At 39.8% G+C, this 13669-nt stretch overlaps 1 protein-coding gene and 1 long non-coding RNA gene across 2 annotated transcripts in view; both read left to right on the top strand.

Moving 5' to 3' along the window:
• LOC124862533 overlaps positions 1–3103 on the top strand; it is a 3571-nt gene extending 468 nt beyond the window's left edge. The window contains exons 1-2 of the long non-coding RNA XR_007036932.1: positions 1–242; positions 2632–3103. The exon at positions 1–242 is cut by the window's left edge and continues 468 nt beyond it. This is a non-coding gene — a long non-coding RNA (uncharacterized LOC124862533). The remainder of the gene's footprint in view (positions 243–2631) is intronic.
• A 6656-nt stretch (positions 3104–9759) lies between these two features.
• LOC124863511 (rho GTPase-activating protein 23-like) overlaps positions 9760–13669 on the top strand; it is an 87845-nt gene continuing 83935 nt past the window's right edge. Inside the window, exon 1 of the mRNA XM_047357910.1 lies at positions 9760–10126. Within this exon, the coding sequence (XP_047213866.1) occupies positions 10118–10126 (9 nt within the window). The 5' untranslated portion in view covers positions 9760–10117. The remainder of the gene's footprint in view (positions 10127–13669) is intronic.

Raw genomic sequence — 13669 nt, forward strand, 5'->3', positions numbered from 1 at the left:
TTTTCCGATCTTGTCCGATCCACTGCTCAGGCGTTGCAGCTGCGTGTTCTTCTCGCATCTTCATCCCGCGCAGCCCTTCCACCATGGTGGACATACTGATGTTGATGTTTTTCGCCGTCATGGGTCTCGTCTTCCTCTCCTACATTATCTACATGCTGTGATGTGTCGGTCAGCCGTTTTCACAGCGGGACGGAGGTGGGGTTTTGTCCCTCCTACATCCCTGCTTACCGTCATAGACATAGGTAGGTCGCTGCTTTTAGGATGCATGGTGTAGAAAACCTACAGTCCCTAAATCCTGAGAGAGATAATTAAAACAAAACGTGTTATCCCACAAAAACATAAAAAATTCTATAATGAGTGATCAGGGCAATTCTAGGACCTGACCTTTAGGGGGGTGCAGCTCATACCAGAAAAGGCAAATTGTATATTCTCAACAGCAAAGATTCATGATTACCCTTGAAAGACACTTAACAAGCAGCTCTCTTGCTAAATTACTGGTTTTACTAGATAACAGTAGTTTGTTTCTCTAACTAAAGGTGTGCCATTATGCCCAAAATTACTCATACTCATGGCAGATTTAAGTTTAAAGTAATCTTTTTTTAACCAACATTTTTCTTCTAAATTATCTATCTATGTTACATTAACATTTTGGAGTGGCCTGCAGGAGTGAACCTCTGTGGGGAGCAAAAGATTAGGGTGATGGTTAGGAGGCCTTCGAACCTAAAGGTCCCAAAGAATTATCTGGCAATAACAAAGTATGAAGTTAATTAAAAACAAACTACTTCATGTGACTTTCCTACCTTTTTGTAGTGTATGAAAAACGTTTTTAATCACTAGCATAATAAGTTGGCACTGAGAAACAGCAGTCACCAGATGTGACCAAGTGAAGTGTTGACATGACATGTAAAGGATTTTCTAAACTGCAGAGAGACTGAAGGAACAATTAAATGTTTTACGTTTAAACAGTTTTCTTTAAAGTGCCTGTGATATGCTTTTCCCACAAATGATGAAATTGAAAGAAAACATCTATATAGTGAAGGAATTAGTCAGTAATTGACATTGAATAATGGCTTCAAGATGTGATAAAACACTATTTTGACACAAAATAGGCATATTTCTATGGTAAATTTTGCAAATCCAAAGTCGCCCGGAAATGACGTCAAAGGGGAAGTCTCTAGTCATTCATTGTTTGAGCGTCAGTGATAAATGGTTCAGGTAGAAGCCAAGTTGCATTAAAAACAGCATTAATATGGTGGTGGCAGCAATACTACGACGGCAGCCATTAGTCTGCACTATTTTCCTGCTGCAAAGAGTATCAGGGCTGGAAAATATGTAGGTCCCACCAAGCACAGCCAGTTGTGATCGGAGGACTTCTCGGCAAACTGCTTCAAACAAGAAATCTCTGAATTCACAAGAGAAATGATGTCAGAGGTCGGGATATCTGACAGACGAAGGAGGATGTTCAGTGCAAATTACTTTTTTATTATTAATAATAATAATCCAAAAGTATTATTTAAATAAGATAAATTACACATGCTTACAATATATTGAAATAAATGTTTTTCTACAGATTCTAAAATAAAGGTAAAAAACGTCTTCAGGTCTTGAATCATCCCTTGTGTCTGCTGCTGCTGCTCCATGCTGCTCATTTCGCCTCTGGTTGTTTCACTCAGTGCCGTATTTACTATAACCCTGGATTTACACTGTATCTGCTCCGGTCCAGTCCGGTCCGCAGCGTAGCCCAGAGGAGCTCTAAGAACCATACGTAGATCACGCAATAAAAGCCGGTGATAAATGCGGTAGTAAATACAAAACCACTTATTCTGCATTTATTTATGCATGTGTATATATAAATATATGTGTGTATTGTTAAAATAACGAGATCTAAGCTGTCTTTAGTGAATTTTTGAAAATCCAGATGTGCTCGTTCTGTTTCCTGGTGGTGCAGGATGATTCATGCATATTGACTCCAGCCATGCTCTGACATCCGGCAAATATAGACTCTGGTCGAATTAGATGGCTGTTTGCACGCCGCAGCACTTGTGCTCTGCCATCTGATAACAGCTGACTTTCTTCTCCTGAATCTGCTGCGTCTCTCTCTGATAGTGTCTGAAATATATCTAAAGAAATATCAGATTTTTCGCTGCTGTTTGTGTTGTCAGACATTGTAGCAACAGTCAGTTTATGTGTGGGGGTTCCCCTGTGATGTCATAAAAGAGCGCCAGAGTAGTCTGGAAATGCCATTTTTGTGACTGTAAATTGGTTTTATCGTGTACATTTGAGCTCACAGGCACGTTAACGTGCATGAATCAGGTAATTGGCTGTCTGGGAATAAGGAAAAACATTTGTTTGTCATTTTTTTTTTTTCTCTGAGCCATAGATTTTAAGAATTTAAACTTTAACTTTCCCCCTACTCATTTTTGACAACAGGAAAAAAAACTGTCAATTTCATGTTTTCTATATTTAAATAAAAACTGAAGTATTTTGGTTTTTCCCCTCTGAAGTGTGATCAGAACACCCAGTTCAGAATATAAAAATATGGCAGGATGCTTGCGACATTTATATCAACCGAACTAACCTATAGGTGCTTCCCTTTTTCACATCAAGCCATACATTTTTCTTCTTTTTCAGACTGAAGAACCTCATGCAGGTCATGATGTTTCCCCTCTCCGCTCTAAGATGGGACATAAGGGGATCCCTGAGGAAGAGGACTGGACACCTTTCATCTTTTCTTATTATTTTCCTCCATCTGTGGCCTCGCCTTATCTCTTCCAACACCCCTGCAGCCCTTATTTACTCTTACCTTCAATTAGTCTTACATCAGCATAAAACCAGTAAATCCATTGATATGAATGAATACAGTGTTTTTGTTGCCAGTATGTTCTCCTTCCTGCTCTCTATATTAATTTTAGCAACAGATTACTCATAATGCAGCATAAAAATGGGTCATTTCCTGCTTTTGTCCCATCTGGCAGAGAATTCCCTGTTTGGAGATGGATTGTTTATTCATATTCATTTCATTCCACTGATGTTGGGTTTACAGATGCACTGATAATCAGCTAAATATGTTTCACACGATGTTAATTAAAATGATTTAAATACACCCAAACTGCCTTTTCATCAATTAAGTTGGACAGTAAAGTTAAATAAGTCCTCAGCGAATAAGTCAGTGAAAATGATGCTAATCATGTAATTAATATGAGAAGCACTGCTACTTATTCTCATGGTGCATTGGTTCATAATGCCCTTTTTCTTAAAAAGTTAAATGTCCCCCTGTTTTAAAACTAAAACAAACATGCTTTTTCAGTGATAGTTTTTCCTGATGATTCATATAGTTAATATAAGCTCAATAATAAACATTTGTCAAGCTTCACTGGCTTTTGTTGAGAAATCCCTTAGTTTATCCTGACAGATGATGACTAGTTTAGACTTGTAATTTTTGTTTTGCTTTGTCGAGGATTAACCACAGGTTCCTAATAGGATTCAAATCTGGGCAGTTCCCTGGCTTTGAATATGAATTTACAATGTTTGGATTAGGGCTGAAACAATTAATTGGATTAATTATGGTTAATCGTAATTGAAATAATTGTCAACCAATTTGTAATCAAATAATCTTTAACAGAGTATACAGGCTCTATAACATGCCATTTACAGAAAGAACAACCCACTCAGAGCAGTAATTAAGCCAAAAATCTACAAATAATATATACATTTTGCTTTTTAGATGAAAAACCTTCTTTTTCTGTAAATATGCTCTATCCAGAACTCCTCAAGTGGCATAGCTTTAGCTTCACCTGGTTCAAATTCTGTTCAAAGAATCTCTTATTAAGCACCTTTTGCTATCCGATTATTAATTGATTCATTGAAATGTAATCAACAGATTTATTAGCAAAATAATCATTAGTTGCAGCCCTGGATGGGATCCCTGTGCCACAGTGCTCTATTGGGTTGAAAAATGGATTGCTCAACACCAAATTATTCCTGCATAATTGCTCTTATAGGACATTTTGATTCCTTTTTTATTTAGCAGCATTTGTGGGCAAAACTTAATTCACACTGTTGGAAAAAAGGCAACCCCAAACATGAATGTTCTCAGGATGCTTGGCTGTGGATATGATACAGGGGAGTTCACCGTTTCTTCTTCAGCCAGCCTGAAGAGGGTTTCATGGGGGTAAATAACTTTACAGCAGACCTTTGCAGTCCATTTCTGACACTTTTCACAGTATTTTACTTTATCCTTGGAGAGAATGGGCCTTCTTTGGCCTTATATAACATTGGAATTAAATATTCTTTACATCAACCTGGATTCAATGCCATTTGTCACCATCAAAACTAAAGCAGTACAATTTATCAAAACAAGAAAAAGTACTGAGACTTAAGTTTAATGTTTAAACTGCAAGAGCTTTCTGTCAAAGCTTTGAGAGGGGCCATTCGAGGATGTTTTCCTCCAGGTGGTGCTGTTTTACTGTAGTCTTAAAAGGATTTAAACCATAAGCATTTACCCCAGTCGAAGAGAAGGAGGTACAAAACTAGTGACGACAGCTGTTTGTTTTCTCTTGTTGGCTGATTTTAAAATACATTTCTTGGTTAAATAGCTTTTCTGACAATTTAAGGAGGAATCAGAAATTTAAGCTCTATCATAATTAGCATAATCAGGATATTTCTTAGCTAAATAATTCTAGGTGAAAATAGTGACCTTCAGAAATAAAATATATACAGGAGCATCTCAATAAATAAGGTTAACCGAAAAGTTTATTTATTTCAGTAATACAATTGCAAAAGTGAATTTCATATATTATAAAGATTCATTTCACACACGGTGATGTATTTTTTTGTCGCTATTAATTTAGATGAATATGTAATTTATATAAGTTAATAACTAAGATAGTAAACCACATTGATCATTGCTAAAGAGAAGCTAGCTGCTTACAGAGTACTGTTTGAAAGCATATTAATGGAAGGTTTGATGGAAGGAAAACATGTGGTAGACAAAAATGCACAAGCTACAGAGACAACCACACCCTTCAAGTGTTTGTGGGGTGAGTTTGGGGTGTTAGAGATTTATAAGACACAGACTGTTGATGGAGTCAGTGCTTTTAGAGCCATCACACAGAGACATGTTGAGGACATGGACTTACTTTGACAGTTCTTGAGTTCTGGTACTATTGAATCATAGATAGCATTAGAATCATTCTGGGCTCAGGAGAAAAAGTACTAGACTTTTCCTAAGTGGTCCAAGGTCTTCTTTTCAGATGATAGTACATTTTGCTTTTTTTGGGAAATCAAGGTCCCGTAGTATGTAGACAGAGTGGAGAAAGACAGAGTCCAAGCTGCTTGGGGTTCAGTGTGAAGTATCCAGTGAGTGATCATTTGGGGAGCCATGTCATCTGATGATTGTGGTCCACTTTGTTCTATCGAGTCCACAGTCAAAGCAGAAAATTTTACAGAACTCTCTTTTTCCTTCTGCTGTCAAGCTTTATGAAGAGGTTGGTTTTGTTTTCCTGCAGGACTTGGCACTGGCCCACACTGCCAAAAAGTACCAATACCTGCTTTAATGACTCTATCACTGTTCTTGATTGGCCAGTAAAATGGTCTGGCCTAACTCACATTAAAAAAAGTTATGGAGTATTGTCATGCGGAAGATGAGAGACACCAGAACCAACAATACAGACGATCTGGGCTTCCATTACACCTCAGCAGAACCACAGGCTGATCTCCTCCATTCAACGCCAAGTGGATGACGTAATTCATACAAAAGAAACCCTGACCAATTGAGTGCACATACTGTACAGTATATGGACGTAATTTTCAGTGGGCAAACATTTGTGCATTAGAAATACTTTTTTTATTAACCTGATATAATATTCTAGATATGTAATATTTTCTGAGAAACAGAATTTGGGGTTTTCATTAGCTGTAAGCCTGAATGATCAAAATAAACAGATATAAAAGCTTCATAAATCTCTGTGTGTTATGAGTCTATATAAAGTGAGTTTCAGTTTGGGAATTGAATTACTAGAACAAAGAAACTTTTCAATGAAATTCAAATATATTGGGATTCACCTGTAAATGCCAATCAAATCTGTATTTATTTATTTTTTTTCCTCCTGTCCCACAAACACGAGATTATGAACTATACCATAACTACTCACCAGGGGGCGATCTTGATGTTTTAGCCTCAATGCCTACACATGCCCGCCCTAATTTTAAACAATCCTTTGGCAAAGATGGCTTAGTGCGTTTCAAGTTTTTACTTGTATAGACCAAATAACAATCAATGATAAGAATAGGAATAATAACAGTCAGTGATCTCTACAAACTACCCAGCTGCTTCTAAATATATTTTTCATATCATGCTAAGGATATGTAGAAAAAAATCACAGATCCAGGATGTTTTTTTCTATTTCATTTTTATTTAAATACATAACACATGATAAAGTGAGACAAAATGAGGTAAAGCATAATCTAAAACATTTCTGAACTGATCTAACAAAGGATACAGCCAAATTGTGAGCTTTTATTGTATCAGATACACTTCCAACCTGCAGTTGCCTGCAGATATTTTTCTATGTTTTACACTGTAGAAGAAATGAAATACAGGGTGAATGCATGCCAGCCACATTAGTTCACAGTTGACCCTTGTCACACTTCTGTCTGTAGTTGCAGCTTATTTACTCCTTAGCCGTAGAAAAGTTGCATTTTGTACTTGTTTGCTTTACTTGAAATTCTGACTGAAGCTACTCTTCCGGCTTATTAGCGCTCTAGAAATTGATCAATGACAGTAATTGTTTCTTTTTAATGTCTGTAAACCAATTTAGTTTATTTGGCAATGTGGGGAAAAACAGGGAGGAAGCCTGAAAATAGTCGTTTTAAACCTTTGGGGTTTTATGCATATTTGGATTTAAAGGAAGTATAAAAAAGAATTTAACTAGTGAGATGTTAATGTATTTGTAGAAATTGCCTTCCTTCTGAATGAACCTGTTGGATTTCCCTTTCTGTTTTCAATCTTCAAGGTTTGTTGCTATGGGTTTAACATTGTGAAAGCAATATAAAGCCTTGTCTTTTAAAGCTGAGGAGGAAATATTATACGCTTGTTTCCAAAAATGTAAAACGATTAATTTATTTTCACCCACTCCCCTAACCTTTGACTCCTCCAAAGTTTTTCCCACATGTGGGGAGACAGGACCACTGTGGTAAATAATCAAAATTCCCTTGCTGATAGCATAATCTACGTCTCTGCCTATAACAATACACCTACTGTTCTAGCTAACAGCAAACACAAATCCAGTGATCCCACCTCAAACAGCATCTTCGACCCCGCTGGATGAAGCTGACTGTACATTAGGGGGGGTTTTGGTTTGAGGGAAAACCAGGTATAAGCCTGAATTGTAGGAAACAGGACGGCCTTAGGTTGGTTGCATCAGACTATGCCACAGGCAAGTTGTGTCTATTCGATCTCAGCAAACCAGACCTGGTGCGCTTTTCTGTTTTTCTGCCACAGAGGCCATACTTTGGCCATATTCTGTGCATTTTCTATGTGTTTATCATTACTTAAAAAGGAAAAAATCCCCAGGAGAGGAGTCTGGCTGTTTCAAAGCTGCTGGCAACATTCCTCACATTTCTGAGAACCTTTAGTTGCCTCCAATATTTTGATTCGTTTCCTGGATTGTTGGAAAATGTGCAAAATAATCAACATTAATCAAGTGAATGACATAATTGGCAGAAAAAACAAAGAAAATGATGTGTGTTTTGAAAACAACTACATGGTTTTCATTTTCGCAGCTTCTTCCACTTGTACAGCTGAAAATAAATAACCAAGTCCTTATGGGAAACTTAGACTCATCTGTTCTACTAAAACCATCAGTTGTACTTTTATTGAACTTTAAAAAAGTTGAGAGCCATCCAGGCCAAGACCTTTTACCAAAAACATTATATAGTTTCATTTCAAATGGGACATAGATCTGACTTGTCGGTGTAAAAGTGGAATGACACACCATGCTTCTTTACTATTAAGTTAAGCGGGATCAATTCAAGGGACAAAAGAAAGAGGCCTAGAACTGATCCATGTGTAACGCAGAGAATAGTAGAGGAAGATACACGATCCCCCAGGTTAACCCAGAAACTTTCTTAGCCAAAGTATGATTCAGACCAATCCATTGTTGTGACTGTGTTTAAATGCAGCACTTAAATCTAACTGCACAAAAAAACACAACCACCTGAATCTGTAGACCGAGATATATTATTAAAAACCTTTAAATCCACAGACCTGTGTTATCTAAAACCTTCCAATGTTGCAGTTCACTAAATATAAACTACATTTTCAAGGATTTTAGACAGGAAAGGTATTAGTTTAGCAAAAAGTAGGATCTTGAGCATGTTTTTAAATCTGGGGCTAAACTACGGGGTTTTTAAGGTTTTCAGGGAACACAGGACGAACTTCTGGTAACAACAGGAAAAAAAGAAGTTCCTATCGTAGAGAAGTCGAGGAAGAATGGCATCATACGTGGTACCTTTACACTTCAAATGACCCACAATGTCCTGTAGAGAACATTGAGTCAGCAGCTTAAATTGGGTCAAAGACAGCAGAACAGGGTGCAGAGACAACGATCAGACACCTGAGATGATGAGCCCTTGTTGATGCAGTCTTATCAATGAAAGAAATAACTTCTAAGACTGAATTACTAAGATTATTTGGTTATCTCCATTACTGATTGGATTTCTTTCTAAACTAACAGCTGTGCTCCATGGTTCTTGTTGCTTGTTGGATCTGTTCAGGTGAAATATCCACTGCATGGATTGTTATAATCTGGTAGAAGGTGGTGATTACAATAAAGTGCCCTTGGGAGCAGTACATAAAAAGATTAGGTGTGGTTTAAAACCTTTTGCTTTCTTGGCCACATTACCCTCCTAGCACCTGTAACTTCCTGCAACCTTTCTCTGGACGGTTGGTTTTTTTGGAGGGAATTAAAGGGTGGAGCAGCGTGGAATGAAGTGGGATTATGCAATAACTCCAAAAGGAGAATATAGAGGGGGAGGTAGGACAGAGAAAGTGCAAATAAAGAAAAAGTCGACAATGAAGGGCTAAAATGGAGGGAGGTGTTGTCTCTGAGTATAGCAATGGCCTTCAACGGAGGAGTTCTCGTTGTGTGGTGGGAGTCTCCCCATGTGGGGGCTGAGAGGGAAGAGGCAGAGGATGTCTTTTTCCTGTCTGACGAGGAATGCCCGGGAAACAAGGTCTCTCCTCTTTTTAAACTTATGCCACAGTCATTGTGGAAATCATATATTTTTCTTGGCTCTTGACCAGTTTTACTTTGACCCATTTAATTCATGCAGTGAAAGAGAAATGTTCCTTCCTGGAAAACATAACTGCTCTCACCAGAGATTGAACTACACGTCCCAACATGCGCGCCACACAATATGAGGCTGGCACCGTAATTCCTGCCAGCCAATCGCTTTGTGCAGGGATCTGTGGTTGGTGAGTTGCACAGCAGCTGTTGTCAATGGCAACAGAGGTTTGCTGAGAAGCATGAGCTATAGAGCTGGTAGTGGGTCGCTTGGTCTCCTGGCAGCCAATCTCAACCCTCCGCCCTCCTCTCTGCCTGGCTCCTTCTCTCCTATTTGCTCGTTCTGACTCCATTTCAGCTGCAGCAGGAGGGGGAGGGGAGATGGAAAGAGAGGAGGGAAGTGGCGACAGAGCAAGAGGGAGGGGGGGCAAGGGGCGAGCTGACTGAGGGTAGGAGTGAAAGAGCTTGAGAAGGAAAAGCGGGAGTCTCTTCTGCTTGCGTGGTTATCCAGGAGAGAGTTTCCCTGTTACCTCTGCAGTTGCCACCTCGGAGCAGCAAGCGAAAGGAGACAGAGGACAGGGTCAGGAGATGGATGTTTAGTTGGAGGTGTCACACTGTCACGCTCAGAAAACACAAGGAAACACAGAATCATGCCTCTGTGGAGAGGTGCAACGGTGGCTGCTGGCTGCCAGGCTGCCTCGCCTGTTTGAGGACAGCAGGACTGGATTTCTGTTGGGAAAACTGAGCAAGGACACAGAAACGAAAGGAGAGAAGCAGCTGGAGATCTCGAGTCATGACTGGGAACAGGAGGTGGGAGGAGGCTCACTGAAATCATGGACCAGGTGAGGATGGGGAGAATGAAGGGTAGGAGGGGAGTGAAGGGGAAAGTAAAGGGGACCACCACCTTTATCTGCGTAGCCACACCTTGTAGCAGCTGTAGCTTTATAACATCAATCATCCCCCTGTTTTCTGTTCCTCCCTGAAGTGAAAACGAACAGCACAGCATGCAGCTCAGCCTGCAAGGCTGTTTTATCTCAGGGCTGGCAGAGGTGATGCCACCAGGCCTCTGGAGAGATGACACAGCTCGGAACATCACCAGTTGGTACCTCCACACTCAGGAGGTGAAAATGAAAGTGGGGTGTGGCTGTCATGAAGCAGCTGTCACCCTCAGCCACAGTCGGTCCGGAGATGGGGCGGCATGAAACAATTAGATTTGGGTTTATTCATTCACTAAAAGTGTGTCGACTGATTGTAAGACTGCTTATCTCACATCCTTTGCACAGAGCGCCTGCAGCTGCACTCGTTTACTCTCAGGAGTGTGACAGTGAGGATGCATTCACTTTAACTTGCCTCATTTTCCCTTTAAGCTGTGTTTGGGAGTCTTTTCCAATATTTGCTGTTCAGGTCTCCTAGTCAGGTCCACCTGCTGGGGGTTGAATTTATAGATGTTTTGGAAGATTACCTCATCTCCTCCTTCACCTCCGCCCTCTTGTCTCCTCTCACACTTTACCCCCTCTCCTCCCCTGTGGTGGAAGTAATGTGAGCATCAGGTTTGTGATGAAGAAGTGAACAGAACATGGAAGAGTGGGTTAAGTAACCCCGTCCCAAACATTTGATTTGGATAAATTATGCATGTGCTCCACTATGTCCCACCTGATTAGATCCAAGTAAGTCTCTCAGTATGGAGATGATGTAATTCTGCTTGAGTGTGTTTAACTCAAGACAAATGTCAGTTTAATTTAGTTTTATGCTCTTTTCAGTGCCTTGAGAAAGTATTCATACCGATTAAGCTATTGCCATTAACTTCCAGATTTTAAGTATAAGGAACACAATTCATTGTTTTTAAAATATCTTACAAGTATTTCATGCATTTGTATTCAGCCCTTTTTGCTCTGATACCCCTAGAAGTGCCAACAATTGGTTAAGTAACCTAATTAGTAAATAGAGTCCACTTTTTTCAGCTTTTTGGACTATGTGCAAAAGACTATATGTGGTGGATAACTAATACCCTGGAGACACCATCCCCATGGTGAAACATGGTGTGGGCAGCATCATGATGTGGGGATGCTTTTCTTTAGCTGGAAAAGGGAAGCTGGTCAGAGTTGATGGGGAAAATGGATGGAGGTAAATATGGTCCACCTTCCAGCAGGACAACTGGTTCAGATCAAAGCATTTCAGTGTGTTAGAAAGGTCCAATCCAGACCTAAATCCAGTTCAGAATCTGTGGCAAGAGTTGAAAGTTGCGGATCACAGCCGCTCTCTTCCAATGTGACAGAGCTTGAGGTATTTTGCAAAAAAAGAATGGGTAAAAAGTTCCCTTTCTAGACATGAAGATGTGATTTTTTCAACCTGAATTGCCCCAATGAGAATCTTGGCTCTGTGTATTTGAAGATGTTACCTTCAATGCACACTAGAATCAGTTCAATAAATGGAGCAGATAATATCACAGTGTAACTCTCAGGAAAAAGGAACCATTTTTAATGCTGCTCTCTGCTGCAAAATGCTGACACGGCGCAGCCTTGGTGCAGTGCTAAGGCCGCGTCTGTGTCATTTTAACGGATGGAGCTCATTGTCGTGATATGATATGGTTCCAGCGCTTCCTGTTCATCACGTGGCATCGTATTATTGTCATCTGTGAGCAGTGGCTGGAAAGGTTTATCTCTTTTTGTGTGTTTCCTGCCTAAGGGCCCATTCCAGTGCTGTGTCTGAGAAACATTCAAGGAACGGCTGTCAGATGTGAAGCCCAAATATGCACTAACATTGCTACATGAGTGTAAACACAGGCATGGGGTGTTTACTACAGCCATGGAAAGTTTAAAGCTAACTGTCATACAGCATCTGAGCTCCTCTCCTGTCTTCTTACAGATGTACACTCCCACTGAGAAACAGTTGTCCCTAGAGTTGGGGTTAAGGTCCCACTAAGAGTTGTGAAAGACAGAGTAGAGGATACTTAGAAAGGTCCTCAAAAAACAAATTAAACAAATGTTTGCTGATTGCATAGTTTTGCCATAGTAACTGCAAAGATTTAACAGTCTTCATTCAACTACAAACTTCAATGGCCCAAATAGTTACACATACTTGTAAAAGGAAAAGTATGCATGATTTTGAAATTTTTCACAAAAAACAAACATGAAAAGTGTTTGCGCATATATATTTGTCCTCTGCGAGTCAATACTTTGTGGAACCATTTTCCCTGCATTTACTGCAGTAAGTCTATATGGGGTATGGCTCTACCAGCTACAGACTGATGTTTTTGCCCATTTTTCTTTGCATAATAGCTCAAGCTCAGTCATATTGCATGGATATGGGAACATCAATTTTCAAGTCTTGCCGCAAATTCTTTGTATGATTGCGATCTTGACTTTGACTGGGCCATTCTAACATATGAAAATGCTTTGATCTGACTGCATGTTTAGGGTTGTTTTCCTGTTAGAAGCTGAACTTCTACCTCAGTCTCAAGTCTTTCACAGGCTGAAACTGGTTTTCTTCCAGGATTGACCTGTATTTAGCTCCATCTACCTTAACATCAACTCTGGCCAGCTTTGGTTTTCTTGCAGAAGCATCACAGCATGATGCTGTCACCACTTTGTTTCATAATGGGAATGGTGTGTTCACGGTGATGTGCAGTATTAGTTATTCCTCACATAATGTGTTTCATGTAGGCCAAAGAAGCTGTTTTGGTTCTTCTGATCAGATACTTTTTCCATATGTTAGCTGTGTCCCATGGATGGCTTGTAGATAACTGCAACCAGGACATCATGTGACTTATTTTCTGACAATGCCACTTCTCCATAAATAAGAGATTGGTAAAGTCTCCTTTTGATAGGTTCTCCCACCTGATCTGTTGATCTATGCAGCCCCTCAAGACTTACTAAGGCTTTCTTGGCTGCTTCTCTGATTAATGCTCCTCCCTGTTGGTTAACTGCACAGTTGAGTCTTCTTTGGTTTGCCATACTCGTTCTATATTCAGATGATAGATTAAAACGTGCTCGTTAAAATGTTCAAAGCTCAGAATATTGTTTTTTAACCTAACTGTGTTTTAAATGTCTTCAAAACCTGATCTCTGACCTGCCTGGAGTGTTCCTTGGTCTTCCTGGTGCGGTTTGTTCTCTAATGTTCTGTAAGAAACCTCTGAGGCCTTCACAGAACAGCTGGATTGATGCTTTGGATGCTGCAAGAGTTGCTATCAATTCCTCTTTATTCATGCTTGGCTTTACTGTAAAATTAATCTCCACTTTGTGTCTGATTTTACAGGTTTGTAACAGTTTTCACAGAAGAGCCTTTTCCTGAGAACGATTAGAACGTCAATCTGGGGTCGTTAGTGCTCAGTGGTCAATAGTCATTAACAGAAATCAGGATGTGGCGACTCTGAGCGTTTAGACATG

This window comes from Girardinichthys multiradiatus, chromosome X (assembly GCF_021462225.1).
Source record: "Girardinichthys multiradiatus isolate DD_20200921_A chromosome X, DD_fGirMul_XY1, whole genome shotgun sequence".
In the NCBI taxonomy this organism is placed as follows: Eukaryota; Metazoa; Chordata; class Actinopteri; order Cyprinodontiformes; family Goodeidae; genus Girardinichthys; species Girardinichthys multiradiatus.